This window comes from Rana temporaria, chromosome 10, assembly GCF_905171775.1.
Source record: "Rana temporaria chromosome 10, aRanTem1.1, whole genome shotgun sequence".
In the NCBI taxonomy this organism is placed as follows: Eukaryota; Metazoa; Chordata; class Amphibia; order Anura; family Ranidae; genus Rana; species Rana temporaria.
Window position 1 is genome coordinate 35,619,479 of NC_053498.1, and position 18,085 is coordinate 35,637,563.

The 18,085-nt window shown below is 42.6% G+C and overlaps 1 protein-coding gene across 1 annotated transcript in view; it reads right to left on the minus strand.

Moving 5' to 3' along the window:
- Positions 1-18,085, minus strand: part of LOC120916518 (cathepsin D-like) — a 103,250-nt gene that overhangs the window by 40,676 nt on the left and 44,489 nt on the right. The window contains exon 4 of the mRNA XM_040327533.1: positions 13,925-14,043. Coding sequence (XP_040183467.1) covers positions 13,925-14,043 — 119 coding nt within the window. The remainder of the gene's footprint in view (positions 1-13,924; positions 14,044-18,085) is intronic.

Consider the following 18,085-nt stretch of genomic DNA (forward strand, 5'->3'; position numbering starts at 1 on the left):
AGAGAATGAACTGATGAAATATTCATTTCAAGGGGGGGCTGTGATAGACGTGAAACTAAAATGAATATTTTTGTGTTATGATTAGAACCACTGAAATGGAGTGTATATTTTCCTTGAAATGATTCTTCAGATTTTGTCAGATATGTTCTTAAAGTATATTTTAACTTGGATGGACATACAGAGAGAGCTGTTGAAATCAAAAAGCAACTCCATCCACTCACTCACTCTGTGTCCCCCCTCCCTCCTGGATTCCTCAGTTGTAACAGGAAAAGCCTTCCCATCCCCCATTGTAATTCACTCTTCTCTGCATTCCTGATCATTTCAAGAGGAAATTGTGACTTTGCTACATCCTGCCTTTTGGAGATGGAAAAGGAATTTGTAGCCTGGACTGTTTTTCCCTTAAAAGGCAACGTGCTGGTTTCCTGTGTATGGATTTGTAAATGGGCGATTTGCTGGAACTATTTCCCAACGAATATCCTTCCTCCTGTCCTGGACATGCCCCTTTCCAGCCCACCTCACTACATCCTTGCAGTTCTGATCGAGAGACCCCTATCATTTATGATGGAACAAAGACTTTGCCATGTGGATTAACAGAATGGGAGGGTAACTGGGTGGAGTAAAGGGTTATTGGGAGGGATTGATGGGTGTGTATTCTGTGACGACATAAGGAGAATAAAGCTAAGAATGAGAAGATTGCCATCAGCATTCTGCTCACATTTTACCCCCTGCATCTCTGTGCATCTGTCTGTTCTTCTCTTCTCTCATCTTCCTGCTGTGCACTTCAGCTCCAGACCACAAGAAGCTGTGTATGTGTGTGTGTGTGTGTGTGTGTGTGTGTGTGTGTGTGTGTCTCTGTTTGTTTCTGCTTATTTTAACAGATTATAGCAGTGAATCATGGCAAATCCAAATCAAGATCAAAAGTAACATTTCTGTCTTTGCAGATGACACCAAGCTATGCAGTGAAATAACATCCTTACAGGATGTCTCCAATTTACAAGCCGATCTCAATGCTTTGTCTAATTGGGCAACTAAGTGGCAAATGAGGTTTAATGTTGATAAATGTAAAGTTATGCAATTGGGGGCTAATAATATGCATGCATCATACATGTTAGGAAGAGTACATCTGGGGGAATCAATGGTGGAGAAGGATCTGGGGGTTTTGGTAGAGCATAAGCTCAATAATGGCATGCAATGCCAAGCTGCGGTTTTCAAAGCGAGCAAAGTTCTTTCTTGTATTAAGAGAGGTATGGACTCCAGAGAGAGATATAATTTGCCCCTGTACAAACATTAGTAAGACCTCATCTGGAATATGCAGTTCTGTTTTGGGCTTCAGTTCTCAAAAAGGATATTGGGGAACTGGAGTAAGTGTAGGGAAGGGTAACCAAACTGATAAGAGGCATGGAGGAGCTCAGCTATGAGGAAAGATTAGAGGAACTGGATTTATTCACTCTTGAGAAGAGGAGATTAAGGGGGAATATGATCAACATGTACAAATAAATAAGTGGTCCATATAGTGAACTTGGTGTTGAGTTATTCACTTTAAATTCAATGCAGAGGACAATGGGACACTCTTTACATCTTTACATCAAAATACGGAAAGGTTTCTTCACAGTAAGAACTGTGAAAATGTGGAACAGACTCCCTCCAGAGGTGGTTCTGGCAAACTCAGTAGATTGCTTTTAAAAAGGCCTGGATTATTTTCTAAATGTACATAATATAACTGGTTACTAACATTTATAGGTAAAGTTGATCCAGGGAAAATCTTGCTTTGATGGGGTTTTTTGCCTTCCTCTGGATCATCTGTGGGTGAAGGAATTGTGTATATGGGATTGTATTTTTTATTTTTTTGGTTGAACTAGATGGACTATATAACTATGTAACAATGGAATGGTTTAGAACAAAGCATATTCATGTGTTAGAATGGCCCAGTCAAAGTTTAGACTTAAATCCAACTGAGAATCTGTGGCAAGACTTGAAAATTGCTGTTCACAGACGCTCTCTATCCAATCTGACAGAACTTGAACTATTTTGCAAAGAAGAATGGGCAAAAATCGAACTCTCTAGATGTTCAAAGCTGGTAGAGACATACCCAAAAAGACTTGCAGCTGTAACAACACTTTTCAGATATTTATTTGTAAAAAATTGTAAAGACCATTTATCATTTTCCTTCCACTTCACAAACTTACAAAAGCTGGTAGAGACATCCCCAAAAAGACCTGCAGCTGTAATTACAGCAAAAGTTGGTTCTACAAATGCATGCCAAACTTTTCACATATTTATTTTCAAAAAAATTGGAAAAGCATTTATAATTTTCCTTCCACTTCACAATTATGTGCCACTTTGTGTTGGTTTATCACATACAATCCCAATAAAAAACATTTATGTTTTTGGTTGTAACATTATTATATTATTACTATTACTATAATTATACATGATTTATATATCGCCAACAGTTTACACAGCACTTTACAATGTATAGGGGACAACACAATTACAGTATAGTTCAATACAAAAGGTACAGTAGGGCTCTGCTCGTAGAGCTTACATTCTAAAGGGAGGGGGTGGTGGTATAAAAGGTAATAGATGCGGGGAATAATTTGATGAGGTGGCTCGGGGACTGTTGTTAGGTGGGTGTGGGATAGGCTTCCCTGAATAAATGAGTTTTCAGGGATCTCCTAAAGGTGGACAGGTTAGGGGCTGATTGGACATACTGAGGCAGGGAGAGGCTCTGGAGAAGTCCTGAAGGCGAGCATGGGAGGAGGTAACAAGGGAGCTAGAGAGCAGGAGGTCCTGGGAGTAACATGACAAAATGTGGAAAATTTCAGGGGGGAATGAATACTTTTTAAGGCACTGTAACTTAGGGCTTGTTCATGCAGGTGGTTGGGGGGGGGGGGTGGTCAAAAAAGTGACTGAGCCTCATTACCGGCTCCTGACAACCCTCCCCCTCAAGCTGTTATGGCAGATGGACAGGGTTGTACGCATGCTGCAGTGATGATGCTTTGCTTTATGCCCCATGTCGCATTCAGTGGGCAGTACTGCCTCAAATATGACCATTTACAGTGGGGATCGAAAGTTTGGGCACCCCAGGTAAAAATATGTATTACTGTGCATAACAAAGCCAAGGAAAGATGGAAACATCTCCAAAAGGCATCAAATTACAGATTAGACATTCTTATAAAATGTCAAAAAAAGTTAGATTTTATTTCCATCACTTACACTTTCAAAATTACAGAAAACAAAAAAATGGCGTCTGCAAAAGTTTGGGCACCCTGCAGAGTTAAAATCTTGTACTGCCCCCTTTGGCAAGTATCACAGCTGGTAAACGCTTTTTGGAGCCAGCCAAGAGTCTTTTAATTCTTGTTTGAGGTATCTTTGCCCATTTTTCCTTACAAAAGTCTTCCAGTTTTATGAGATTTCTGGGCTGTCTGTCACGCACTGCTCTTTTAAGGTCTATCCACAGATTTTCAATTATGTTGAGGTCCGGAGATTGTGAAGGCCATGAATTATTATCCATTTGTAGAAGCCATCCTCTCTTTAACTTCAGCTTTTTCACAGATGGCATCAAGTTACCATCCAAAATTTGCTGAAATTTTATTGAATCCATTTTTCCTTCTACTCGTGAAATGTTCCCTGTGCCACTGGCTTCAATACAACCCCAAAGCATGATTGATCCACCCCCATGCTTAACAGTTGGACAGAGGTTCTTTTCAGTAAATTCTGTGCCCTTTCTTCTCCAAACGTACCTTTGCTCATTCCAGCCAAAAAGTTATATTTTAACCTCATCGGTCCACAGAACTTGTTTCCAAAATGCATTAGGCTTGTCTATATGTTCATTTGCAAAGTTCAAACGCTGATTTTTGTGGTGAGGACGTATAAGAGATTTTCTTCTGATGACTCTTTCATGAAGACCATATTTGTACAAGTATCTCTTTATAGTGGAATAGTGTACCACAACTCCAGTGTCTGCCAGATCTTTCTGGAGGGATCGTGCAGTCAAACGTGGGTTTTGAATTGCTTTTCTCACAATCCTGCGAGCTGTTCTGTCTGATATTTTTCTTGGTCTTCCAGATCTTGCTTTAACTTCCACTGTTCCTGATGACTGCCATTTCTTAATTACTTTCCGAACAGAGGATATTGACATCTGAAAATGCTTTGCTATCTTCTTATAGCCTTCTCCAGCTTTGTGAGCGTCAACTATTTTCAGTTTCAGCTTTCTAGACAACTGCTTAGAAGAACCCATGGTGCTGATTGTTGTGGCAAGGTCAGATGAGTCTGGGCATTTAAAACCTTTGAGATTGACATCACCTGGTCTTCCCAGACGATGATTGAGAACAATCCATGACACTGGCAGGTCTCAGCTTTGCAAAGGGGGCAGTGCATGCTATAAATTCTGCAGGGTGCCCAAACTTTTGCAGACGCCATTTTCTTATTTTCTGTAATTTTGAAAGTGTAAATGATGGAAATAAAATCTAACTTTTTTTGACATATTATAAGAATGTCTAATCTGTAATTTGATGCCTTTTGGAGATTTTTCCATCTTTCCTTGGCTTCGTTATGCACATTAATACAAATTTGTACCTGGGGTGCCCAAACTTTCGATCCCCACTGTAAGTGGTGCAGGCTTTTCAGGATTAAAACAAATGGTGAGGAAGTTGCATATCACCTCCCAGCTGCCTGTTAACCATTTAGAGGGGTGGTAAGGGATGCCACAAGTGTGAACAAGCCTTTAGATCATGTAGCCATTTACTTTTTGTCTACAGGATGTGAAACTAAATTCTCCCTCCAAAAAAAAAAACAACCTCTTGAATCCTGGCTAATCTAGCTAATATTTCTAGTGAATTATGCAGTGAAAGGTGTAAAGTCCCCTCCTAGTTTGCTCAATAAACAACATTTCTTCACCAGTGTTTATTCTAAATAGTTTCTTTGCTAAAAAAAACAAGGTTTCAACCCGTGTTTTATTCTGAAGCTGCTAAAGCATATCATGTAGCATAATGATTAAAATTAATAATGCATGACAGGCAGTCGACCATTGTAATTTTCACCACCCGGCCTTGGAAGAAAATATCCATCTTTATTTAATTAGGGGAAACTAGCATTGGCCACAGAGAATAGTGTTGTGCCACAGAGGTCTTTAGTGCTGCAGATAAAGTTCCAGTTTGGATAAAATACACCAGTAAACTCACAAAGTATCAGGGTATGTTTACTGGTTTTGGGAAGGTGCAGTGCTACTTGTACACTGAATTTTATGAAAAATAAAATAAAAATCTGAGTATTGGTAGTGCAAAGGTTCAGTTCCTGATAAAACTAGATGGATAGACTTAAAGGCCTCTGAGAAATATTTGGAAAAGATGATGGAGGGCGACAGGGCCTGACAGGACCGAAAGTAGGAAAAAGGGAGAGGGCAAGCCATATGGGGAGAAGGGGAGAGGGGAAGGAAAAGGGTAGGGCAAGAATAGAATAGAAGAAAATAATGTTGTAAATACGATATAGTGGACAAATTTTATGGAATAGATTCAGATATCTCATTTACGATACGCCGCCGCAAGTTTTTGAGGCAAGTGCTTTATTCAGAAAGCACTTGCCTGTATTTTCGTGGTACCCATACATTTTTGTGCAGTGCTGTTTTACTTATACTATTTTCTATTCAAATCCATTTTTTTTCTTTCTCTTTATCTTTATTTCCCCATTCTACCATACGTGCAATGCAGAAGAGCTGAAGTCCGCTATTGAAGCATCCTGGTCTTCCATAACACCTCAGCAGTGCCACAGGCTGATAGCTTCCATGCCACGCCGCATTGAGGCAGTAATTGCTGCAAAAGGGGCCCAAGCCAAGTACTGAGTACAAAGGCATACTTATACTTTTCAGAGGTATTGTTCTATGTGCAATCCTTGTTTTATTAATTGCATGTAATATTCTAATTTTCTGAGATTGTGGATTTGTTATTTTTTATGAGCTGTAAGCCATAATCATCACAATTATGATAGATCACGGCCTGAACTATCTTGCTTTGCATGTAATGAGTCTCTCTCATATATTAGTTTCACCTTTTAATGTTGCATTAGTGAAATACATTTTTCGAGTATCTCCTGTATACTGCACTCGTAAATCCATTGAGAACTACAAGTCCGTCTGCCGCAATGGCAGATAGGACTTGTAGTTCATATATTCACAGATCCCTGCATGTATAAAGGATCATATCAAGTGATGGGGTCTGCTTTCAAAATAGTGAGGGTGAAAGGGAGGCATGTGGGTGGAAGGGGGGCGAGTATGTAAAAAACACCTAAGTTTGATGAAGCAGAGGTGTTCTCTTAGTGGGATAGCATAGGAATTGCAAAACAGTTGGTAAGATATGATTCCTGTTTGGGTAAGAAGAAAGAAAAAGTAATTCAATCCATCAGAGTCCCCTTTACATTAGAGTCCACATCAGAGACCCTCTTACATTAAAATCCACATCAGAGTCCCAAGTTACATCAGGGTCCCCATCAGAGCGGGTACTGTGCACATCAGTTGTAGGCAAGCTAAAATCTGCAGGCTTGGATTTGGAGACCCCTAGTGTCTATAAACTGAAGTGCCTATGTGTAGTATCCCCTTATCTGGCACCAATCACGTTCAAACATTTGCATTCTGAAAAAATCCTAAAATTTGGTAGTAAACTCATTGAATGTCTGGATTGCACACACTGATTTAAAAATACAACTGTGAAAAAAACATAGCTCTTACCACAACATTAATATTTAGTAATCTTCCTAGAGTGCTTTCATACTCTGCTGACACATTCTCTTTAATGAAAGTGCTGGACCTCTTGTTGAGGAGATGATGACCTGTAACAGGCGCTGCCTGTTCCCTGTTAACAGGCGCTCTGCGCGCCTGCGACTTGCTATAGTGGGCACTTTCGGTGCCGTAATGCGTTCCATGCTGGAACGCATATGGCGCTTGCGCGATGACGTCATCGCCCGGTGCTGTGATGCGTTCCAGCCTGGAACGCGGAAGTGTGCCGCACACGGCGCTTTGCTTGAATCAGTGCTTATGAACTGCACCTGCACTACTCCTCTGCTCCCTATAAAGGCATTCACTTGGCTTCCAAGCCTGGTTCTATTATTGTTAGCCGTAGCTCGGCCTATGCTACAGAGATGGATGCCATTGCTCCCCATGCCGGAACACCGCTCCAGCTTCAACTACCTTTTTAATACAATCCACACTAACTGATACTTGAAGCCATTGCTGGGGACAATCTTGCAGACTTCCCTATTGAACATCCTTCACCACAGGATCCCTAGTACCTATACTGAAGCCTGCAAAACGGATAAGTTGCCTTTCTTTCTGTTACTTGTAGTTCTATAGCAAACCTGCTACTTATATACCAGCTATACAACTGCTATTGCTTATCATGTCTTCTGCTGTTCAACGTATCTAGGGTGTACTGTTGTGTTATAGGACTGTTTGCTAAGGAATATGTTAAAGGCACATCTACACTCAAATACCCTGAGCTATTCACCTCTCATATACTGTATAACTACTGGTTATTACTACGGCTCTTAGTTACTACATGTACTCTCAAAGTACCTGAGCTATATTCACCTCTCATATATAACTATTAGTTATTACTACAGCTCTTATTTACTACATGTACACTCAAAGTACCTGAGCTATATTAATTTCTCATATATAACTACTGCTTTTTACTACAGCTCCTAATTATTATATGTACTCTCAAAGTACCTGAGCTATATTGCCTCTCATATGTTACTATTAGTTGCCCGTATAACTTGTGTATTACTACGTGTACTCAGGGCCGCTGATAGAAATCATGGGGCCCCGTACAGCATACCTGACAGGGCCCCCTTCAGCTCCACCCCTGATCCCTCCTTCAGCCACGCCCCTGGCCCCGCCCTTGGCACCTCCCCAGACCCCGCCTTGAAACAGTGGGTGGCACTGTCCCTGCAGGCAGCAAACGCTTTATGGGCCATAACGTATGTGCTACCTGCAGACAGTGCCACCCATGCGGCCAATGCCATATTGTGCTGCAGAAAGTGCCACCCATGACGCTAATGCCATAACGCAATATGGCATTGGCCACATGGGTGGCACTGTCAGCAGGTAGCACATGCGTTATGGCATTAGCGTCATTGGGTGGCACTGTCTGCAGCACAATATGGCATTGGCGCCGGGATGACTGGCTGCACTGATCAGACTCCGCCAGTATATACATCACTTTTAAAATGTTAGAAAACTCAAAACCCCTTTAGTAGAAAAGACTTATGGAATAGAATTATAACATTATCCCCAGGCCTCTAACTGCCATGACCATATTAAGAAATTGGAATTTTAGGTGATGAGTGTGTGACTTCACCTATGAATTGTTACGCCATATATTTAATTTGTACGTATTTAAGGCGGTTCTCCACCCTAAAGTGGAGTCCCGCTGATCGGAACCCTCCCCCCCTCCGGTGTCACATTTGACACCTTTCAGGGGGGAGGGGGGGTGCAGATACCCACTTCCGGCCACACGCTACGGGCAAAAGACGGGTTTTTCTGACTTCCCGTCTGTCGCCCGTTGTGTGCTGGGAACACTCGGCTCCCAGCACACAGCGTGTGAGCCAATCGGCGGGCGCAGCGCGACTCGCGCATGCGCCGTAGGGAACCGGGCAGTGAAGCCGCAGCGCTTCACTTCCTGGTTCCCTCAGCGTGGATGGCGGGGGGAGCAGCAGAGAGACGAGCGATCGCTCGTCCTCTGCTGCGATCGGCGCTGGACTCCAGGACAGGTAAGTGTCCTAATATTAAAAGTCAGCAGCTGCAGTATTTGTAGCTGCTGGCTTTTAATATTTTTTCCCCATGGCACATCCGCTTTAAGCTGTAATAAAAACCAACAATAAAACTTAAGTTAAGTTAAAGATAACTTTATTTCTGGCACTATTAACTTGAAAAGTCATATTTCATAGTTCTCCATCATGGAACCCCCTTTGCTGTTCAATGCCTTTTTGTACTCACCTGGCTATTTGCAGTGAAACCTTTTTTTTTTAAATGCTACCACTCGTGACCCCCCCCCCCCCCCCCAAACAAGTACATTCATACCTGTTATCCTGATTCCTGGCCCCAGGACAGAGTCACTTCCTCCTTGGCTGTAGTAGTAGTGCTGCTGTGCTGCTGTGCTGTCTGCCTGCCTGGATTCGCTGCCTGGAAAAGTTTTTTTCTTTCTGCAACTGCCGCTGCTTCTCTCTTCTCTCTCAGCGCCAAGAGAGCGGAGGGAGAAGAATCACTCCGCGGCGCCAGGGAAGGACACGCTGGCCGGGACTTGATTCAGCAGCAAACTGAGCAGAGCTGTAGAGGAGCTGGCGCGGGAGAGAGAAGAGATACTCTTCCGCGCCCGAAATAGAGGAAATAGTCCCGTCCTGCGGCCGCCTACGAACGGAACAAGCAGGCAAGGTACTGAGTCAAAAAAAAAAAAACTCGTAGAAAGCGGGGGGGGGGGGGGGGGGGGGGATTGGTGGATTTGGACGGATGACCAGCGGTCAGGGCTGTGGAATTTTTTTTTTTTTTTTTTTAAATAAAATGAATTAGTTCTGTCGAGGCTGCCCGGGCCCCCCTGCTAGCCGGGCCCGGTACAACAGGGCCAGCTGTACTGGCCTATCAGCGGCCCTGCGTGTACTCTCAACGTACCTGAGCTGTATTGCCTCTCATATGCAACTATTACTTGTTAGTACAACCAATATTTACTACGTGCTTGACAGAAGTATAAAATACTTATAGGCCTTGTCCTAACTGTTTGAACATGTTCGCTCTAACTTTTCTATGCTAGGGGTTAATGCTATTTCATAGCATCTCCCCTAGTGGCCTAATACATCCCTATATGCTCAATGTGATATGATGTAGAGAACCCCCAAACTCCTGAGTGATGCCTGGGGTCCCTTACTGATAATCACTTGCATATAGAGGTGTATTGGAATATTGATCTTGAACTATAAATTTAAACGCTAAGCTCTGCTCGCATGTTGTAATGCGTCTATGCTTAGTAGCTCAACGCCTTTCTTTATGTGACACAGATATGATGTATAGATCCCCCTAACTCCTGTTGCGAGGAGTGACGCCTGGGGCCCAATACTGAGTTGTCGCATAGAGAATCGCATTGAAATCCTTGCTAACCGCAGTTGTGGTTCACTCCGTTCACCAGTGCTGTTACATGACCATTCTATACTAAGGGGCAGATCCACAAAGCGAGTACGTTCAAATTTCCCGCGTCGTATCTTTGTTTTGAATCCTCAAAACAAGATACGACGGCATCTGGGTTAGATCCGACAGGCGTACGTCTTCGTACACCTTCGGATCTAAGATGCAATTCTTCGGCGTCCGCTGGGTGGCGTTCCCCTCGTTTTCCGCGTTGAGTATGCAAATTAGCTATTTCCGACGATCCACGAACGTACGAGCGGCCGTCGCATTCTTTTACGTCGGCTCTAGTCGGCTTTTTTCGGCGTATAGTTAAATCGGTGGTTCCCCCTAAAACAGATTTCTAACAATAGATTCGTAAGACCCGTTACACTGCGGGTAGGCTGGCTTTTGTTTTTGTTTTTTCGTACATACCGAGATCTCGCCGTTTCGTCCCTTGGCGGTGGGCGTTCCTAGTTGATTGACGTTTCTTTGACGGGCGCATACTGCGCGTCACGACTTTCCGACAGAAGCCGAACGTCATTGCGCAGGCGCCGTATAGAGTCGGCTCTATACGGCGCCTGCGCAGCGACGTTCGGCTTCTTTCGGAAAGTCGTGACGTCACGTATGCGCCCGTCCGAGGAACGTCAATCAACTAGGAACGCCCACTGACAAGGGACGAAACGCCGAGATCGAGGTATGTACTAAAAAAAAAAAAAAAAAAAAAGCCAGCCTACCCGCAGTGTAACGGGTCTTACGAATGTATTGTTAGAAATGTGTTTTAGGGGGAACCACCCCTTTAAAGCTGCTGTTTGGTGGCGTACTCCATATTAAGTATGGCCGTCGTTCCCGCGTATCATTTTAATTTTTTTTTTTCGTTTGCGTAAGTCGTCCGTGAATCGGGCTGGACGTAATTTACGTCCACCTCAAAACAATGACGTCCTTTAGCGCAATGCACAGCGTGAAATTTAGGGACGGTGCATGCGCAGTTTGTTTGGCGCGGGGACGCACTTCATTTAAATGAAACACGCCCCCTACTCGCCGATTTGAATTAGGCGCCGTTACGCCGCGAGAGATACACTACGCCGCCGTAACTTAACGCGCAAAGTCTTCCAGGATTCAAACCAAAAAAAGTAAGTTACGGCGGCGTAGCGTATCTCAGATACACTGCGCCGGGGCAGGTCTTTGTGGATCTGCCCCTTTATCTCTTATTAGGTAGAACCTTTTTAGCAATATGAGTAAAATAAACCTTTACAATTTACTTAGCTTTCAAGGTTACCTTTTGTCTACAAAAAACATCTATTAAATAAAAAAATAATATGACATATACAGTTGCTACACAAGCCGTATTGTAATTTAATGAACCTTTCCTTTTCAATCCACAGTCGCTGTAATTTTATGTAATTTTAATTGCAATCGAGAGGCGCTCTGTACACCGTTGGTGTACAGGACACTCCTAGAAATGTAATTGTCTGTGTGTTATTGACTCGCTGATATTCCAAGAAGTCTGCATTAAGATATAAGTCAAATTTTGGGCACCCCTGCAATAGAAATTTCAGTTTGGTGAAATACTCCCCAAGGGTTAAATACTTCTAAGGGGATGCAGATCCTGCAGCTTTTCTCATTAGAACACGGAGGGTTCACCAGGTGATTATAATGAACCTGACCTGATTTGTTAAAATCCCTGCAATAAAAAGTGATCGCCCAGAGGGGATTGTTTTATTTCACAATAAGATGTGGAATTACTCTTTACATAGAATGGGAAGGCTTTTTAACTATATGTGCCCCATTGGGATTTCCCTTAATTTCACAACAGATAGTGATTGAAAGTACCCTCTTATGCCTCGTACACACAAGCGGTTTTTTTCCGATGGGAAAACTGCTATGAGAGCTTTTCGCCGGGAATCCCGGCCATGTGTATGCTCCATTGCATTAGACAGTTAGCAATTTCTTACACAAGTAGAAATTTCTCTGTTTTTCTGTCCTGGTTACAACAATCAACAGGACAAACAAAGAGGGTATATTGTTACAGTTGGGGCACAGACAGCAATAAATATATGTACAAAAAACAGGAAGATAAGCACAGAACTATATGTTGGGTCCCAAGTAATGCCAATATTCATAAGTACTATTAATATTAAAGTCATACAGTATGTAAGCCCTAATAAAGTGGCCGTGCCTGAACCCCGAAAGTGCATTGGATGTTTTATTCCATTCTAATGTTAACTAATATAAAATCATTCTGGACCCTGTGACGAGGCATGGTTCCTTGACTGTTTTTTTTTTCTTCTCTTGTACTCCTCTCAGAACCTCAGAGATGTTGTGATACATTTGAGCACCCTCATCGAAGCTAATTAAATTAATTAATAAAACAGTCATTCACAATCATGAATATTATTAACAGGAGATCTAGTACTGTATAGTACTGTATCCAAAACTAGGAAAGGGAGTGGCGGCACTTTGAACCTGAAGCCTGCATGTACAGCAGACATTTGAGATCACCTTTATCATTTAAGGCAAACTGGTGGCCCTCCAGCTGTTGCGAAACTACAAATCCCATCATGCTTGTATTTGTCAGCCTTGCAATGCCTCATGGGACTTGTAGTTTCGCAAAACAGCTGGAGGGCCGCCAGATTAAGACCCCTTATTTAAGGACACAGACTGCAGTGCCCAGGACCAACAGATCACTATTGGTGGTCATTGATCTTGCCTAGTGGCAGATTGCATCATATTTTATGTACTTTTTTTATTATGGCCAAAGTCCCCCCTTAAGGTTTGTGCACACTTCTGAAAAGGGACCATACAGCATGCAGACCCTTTTTGATGACTCTCCCAGGGCGCGCTGCTGGCGCATACAGTCACCCATTGAGATTAATAAGAACACAGGGCTGTATATGGTTATATGCATAATGTACCAGCATGTGCACTGACATATGCTCCGAACTGACACCATCTGCCTGTACGGACATGTGCATGAGACATAAAATAAAAGAAAAAGAAAAACTGTGAATTGTAAAATAACTAAAATGCATTTTCACATGTTTGTCCATTTTTCCCTTATAATTAAAGACTTGTGTAGAGTTGAAATTCAAACAGTGTACAAATTAATAGCTGTATATGTTTTTAAAACGACAATGTAAAAGTTATTTAGGTAGGCAGGTCAGAGGGCTATAGTCAAGTTAAGCAATGTATACTGCAACTGTTAAACTTAGTCTAGGAAACTAAGCTTCAATGACCTTCAAACATGAAGGGGTTAAAATAAATCTGTCAAGAGAGAATTATTTATTGCCAGTGCTGCCCTGCTTTATAAAATACAGATGCCAGGCTGGCGTGCCAATCCCTCGGTCTTTGATACATGCTGAGTTACTGTCCTGAAATAAGAATACAGCCAGTGAAGCTAGAGGTCAGGTTTTCTGATCTACAAATAAGTTCCAGGACATTGACTCAAACTATTGGAGCTTGGGGATCACCATGACTTAAATATTTATTTTGTAGGAGGTTTACTTGTGAAATCATAGCAATAGTTAAGTCATTTACATTTCTATTGCAAAGAAGGTGCTTAACTATGGATGTGCGGAGGGTGTTTTTTGAGGCGTTTGCCAGTTCAGAAGCTTGATTTTGGGACGTTCCCAGACATACTGAACCTAAAACCTGAGGTTATTTGTGTATCTTGGCTTCTATTAAAATGGGTAGGGCTTTTACATAGAAATTCCATTACAGTTTGGTACAAAATAAAAAGAATTTATTGCACAATCTCTTTTGCAGACATGAGTGTGAACTTACAGTGACTGTATCTTGGCTTAAGTATCCTTCAAGACTCCCGGTTCCATAGTGAATTGAGAATGCAGTCCCGTTGTTTTTAAAGGTGCTGGATGCTCCGGAATTGTATTTTTTGTGAAACCCTAAGACATGCAACAGAAAAATACAAACAATCCAACATGACAAACTTTAATGGGTCTTTTCAGTATAAAAAAATTGCAGTAACTTATCATAACCAGTCTGCATTTCACATGACTAAAGGTGATAGTTGGTTGGTTGCTATGGGCTATTGCATGCTGCATGTTATAATTGCTCTTTTACTAGCTTACTGAATTAAGCCTCGTACACACGACCGGTTTTCCCGCCAGGAAAACTGCCAGGAGAGCATTTGGCCGGGAATTCCAGCTGTGTGTGTATGCTCCCTAGCAGTTTTCCCATCAGGAAAACAGCCGGGAATCCAGGCGGAAAAATAGAGAACCTGGCTCTCTATTTTCTCTTCTGGTCGTCTGTATGCTTACTTATGGTAAACCCTCGACTTTGACGCATGCGCGGTAGCATACAACGATAGTGTGGGGTGTAGCAAGATGGTGGCGATGGCATCGAATGTGATGAGCGCTGGCTAGTCATAGTCGATGACGTGACCACGTTCTTGCCATTCAAAAGAACGGCGGTTCTTTTGAATGGTTGTCTGTATGCACGGTTTGGCAAGCCAAGCTTGCCAGGAATCCCGTAAGGAAAACTGATTTTTTTTTCTGATGGGATTCTCGGCTGTGTGTACAGGGCTTAAGACAATTTTCCAGGTATGCTAATTCTAAGGCCCCTTCCACATGGGGCGGATTTGCTTGCAACGGTCTGCTAGCTCAGTGGGAGATCTCTCCGTTGATCTCTGCTGAGCCGGTGGATGACAGGTCCCTCTCTGCTCACTGAGCTGGGAAGGACTTGTCGAGCGCCGCTGTCTCCTATGGAGAGATCTGATGAAAACAGATAACATGTCCGTTATCATCAGATCTCATCCGATCTGCCATGGATGGATGGCGACGTATCGCCATCTGTCTGCTTTTAGCGGATCGGATGTCAGCGGACATGTCAGCGCTGACATCCGAAGCTCCATAGAGAAGCATTAAGCGGCCGTTCAGGTCCGCCAAAAAAAAAACTGACAGGTGGACCTGAACAGTCCGGCAGTGTGAAAGGGGCCTAATGCCCTGTACACGATCGGTTCGTCCGATGAAAACGGTCCAATCGTGTGTGGGCCCCATCGTTTTTTTCCCCCATCGGTGAAAAAAAACAGAACCTGTTTTAAAATGTTCTAATGGTTAACCACTTGAGATCCGCGCTATAGACGAAATACGTCCGCAGCGCGGCTCTCAAGTGCCAAGTGGCCGTTTAAAAACGGCCTTTTATGTGCATTACCCGCGCGCGCCACTGGGTGGCGCGCGGCGGGTAAAAACTGTCCCGACGCATCGCCGAAGACCCGATGCGTGTACCTGGCGGCCGCGATGTCCGCCGGGTACACGCGATCGTCGGTGACACGGCAGGTGACAGCAGGGACGTGGAGCTCTGTGTGTAAACACAGAGCTCCACGTGCTGTCAGGGAGAGAGGAGACCGATCTGTGTCTCTTGTACATAGAGACACAGCATCGGTCACCCCCCTCCCCCCACACAGTTATAACACACCCAGGCTACACAGTTAACCCCTTCCTCACCCCCTAGTGTTAACCCCTTCACTGCCAGTCACATTTATACAGTAATTCGTGCATTTTTATAGCACTGATCGCTGTATAAATGTGAATGGCGCCAAATTTGTGTCAAAAGTGTCCGATACGTCCGCCGCAATATCCCAGTCCCAATAAAAAAAAAAATCGCAGATCGCCGCCATTACTAGTAAAAAAAAAAAATAATAAAAAAAATCATAATTCTGTTCCCCATTTTGTAGGCGCTATAACTTTTGCGCAAACCAGTCGCTTATTGCGATTTTTTTTTTTTTTTTTACAAAAATACGTCGAAAAATACGTATCGGCCTTAACTGAGAAAAAAAATAGTTTTTTAAAAAAAAAAATGGGATATTTATTATAGCAACAAGTAAAAAAAATATATATTTTTTTTAAATTGTTGCTCTTTTTTTGTTTATAGCGCAAAAAATAAAAACCGCAGAGGTGATCAAATACCACCAAAAGAAAGCTCTATTTGTGGGGAAAAAAGGACGCCAATTTTGTTTGGGAGCCACGTCGCACAACCGCGCAATTGTCAGTTAAAGCGACGCAGTGCCGGACGCTGAGATTTCGCCTGGGAACGAAGGGGGTTTATGTGCCCAGTAAGCAAGTGGTTAAAAAAACGATTGAAAGAAACGATCGTCTGTGGGGAAATCCATCAGTCAAAAATCCACGCATGCTCAGAATCAAGTTGACGCATGCTCGGAAGCATTGAACTTCATTTTTCTCTGCACGTCGTTGTGTTTTACATCACCGCATTGGACACAATCGGATTTTTAACTGATGGTGTGTAGGCAAGACTGATGCAAGTCAGCTTCATCGGAAATCTGATGAAAAAAATCCATCGGCCCGTGTTCATCAGATGAACCGATCGTGTGTACGTGGCATAAGAGTCTTCATCAATGTCATCTTCACAAAGTCAGGTAGAAAAAAAGACACAAATCCTTCTAGTTAATCCAAAAACAAAAATAAAACAAACAAATAAAACAAGCATACGAGTAATAGATGTTGGTAAGTAGTACCCCTCAGAAAGAAAGAAAGAAAGAAAGAAAGAAAGAAAGAAAGAAAGAAAGAAAGAAAAATCTACACAAAGATCTGATGGTCCTAGGGAAACACTACAATTTGGTGTTTCTGTTGTTTAACCTTTTCCATCCCCAAGAAGATACTCTAATAGCAAATGTTGAAGATGCAAGTGTAAACCTCTTGTTTCATTTGTTAGCAGACTCCTGGGGATGTGACAATTAACATGCCACTCTTAACCATTTCTTGGAGCAGTGATCTTAACTAGGGTACTTTATGTGTTTCCCTAGGCCACCAGCACCATAACAACCAGTAACAAACCATAACAAATTGTGAGAAAAACAATCAGCGCCACAATACTAATAATTTACTCCTATAATGACGTGAAAAAAAAAAATCAAATATACCCCTCTGAGTGTCTACACAGCTGCTGAACACTTATAGTGATACAACACACCTATTGCAATATTAATTTTGTGAAAATAGTGCAGTGCTGCATATCTATAAATCTTATACAAACAATTATACATTCCATAAAACAATTTATGAAAAAAAAAATTAATTAATTAATTATAAAAATAAAATAAAAACAGTTCATATGTAGGTTTCCAAAGCTGTCACCACTGTGACAAATCCTATTTAAAGCGGAGGTACACCCAAATGTATATAAGATCATATTCTTTATACTTCCAACACGTACAGTATGCCCTTTTTTTTTTTTGGCTGTACATACCTTATTTTGGCTATTTTCCACCCGGCTTCCGGGTACTCACTCCCACAGGAGTAGGCGTTTCTATGCAGAGGCGCAATGTCACCTGGGACTTCGCCCAGATGATTGACGTCCTTGAGAAAAAGTTCCCCCACGCGCCCCCTATTGCGTAGGCGCGTCACACGAGAGTCACAGAGTTTCCAAAAGTAGCCAAACTCAGCTCTACACAGCGCCTGAAATTTAAAAGCAGAGAACTCTCCCCAGCATTGCCACTTATCCCAACTCCCTGCAAGCACTGCCACTCATCCCATTCCCTACACCCCCCTCCACCAAGGAGTAAGGAAAGGAATAACAATATAGAATACATGGAAGGGAGAGGAAAAGAGGGGGAGGAACAAAGAAAAAGGAAGAGAAAGAACAAGAAAGATGGCTAGAGAGAGGAATGGGGGGAAAAAACAAGAAATTAGGATAGAGAGATATAAAAGGGAAAGAAGAACAAAGAGAAAGGTGGTACGTCCTAAAATGTACCATAAGGGGTTTTAATACTTTACGAGTGGAAGGGACTCTGGGAGCGCTAAATGTCAGCGGGTTAGGGGCGCAAATTAGTTGTCTTGCCATGGGTGCTGACAACCCACCCTACGAAAACAATTTTACTGTTAGGGGTCCCTTCAACTTGGGAAATTTTATCAAAGGGTCACAGCATTTGAAAGGTTGAGAACCACTGGTTTACAGGGTATAGAGACATAA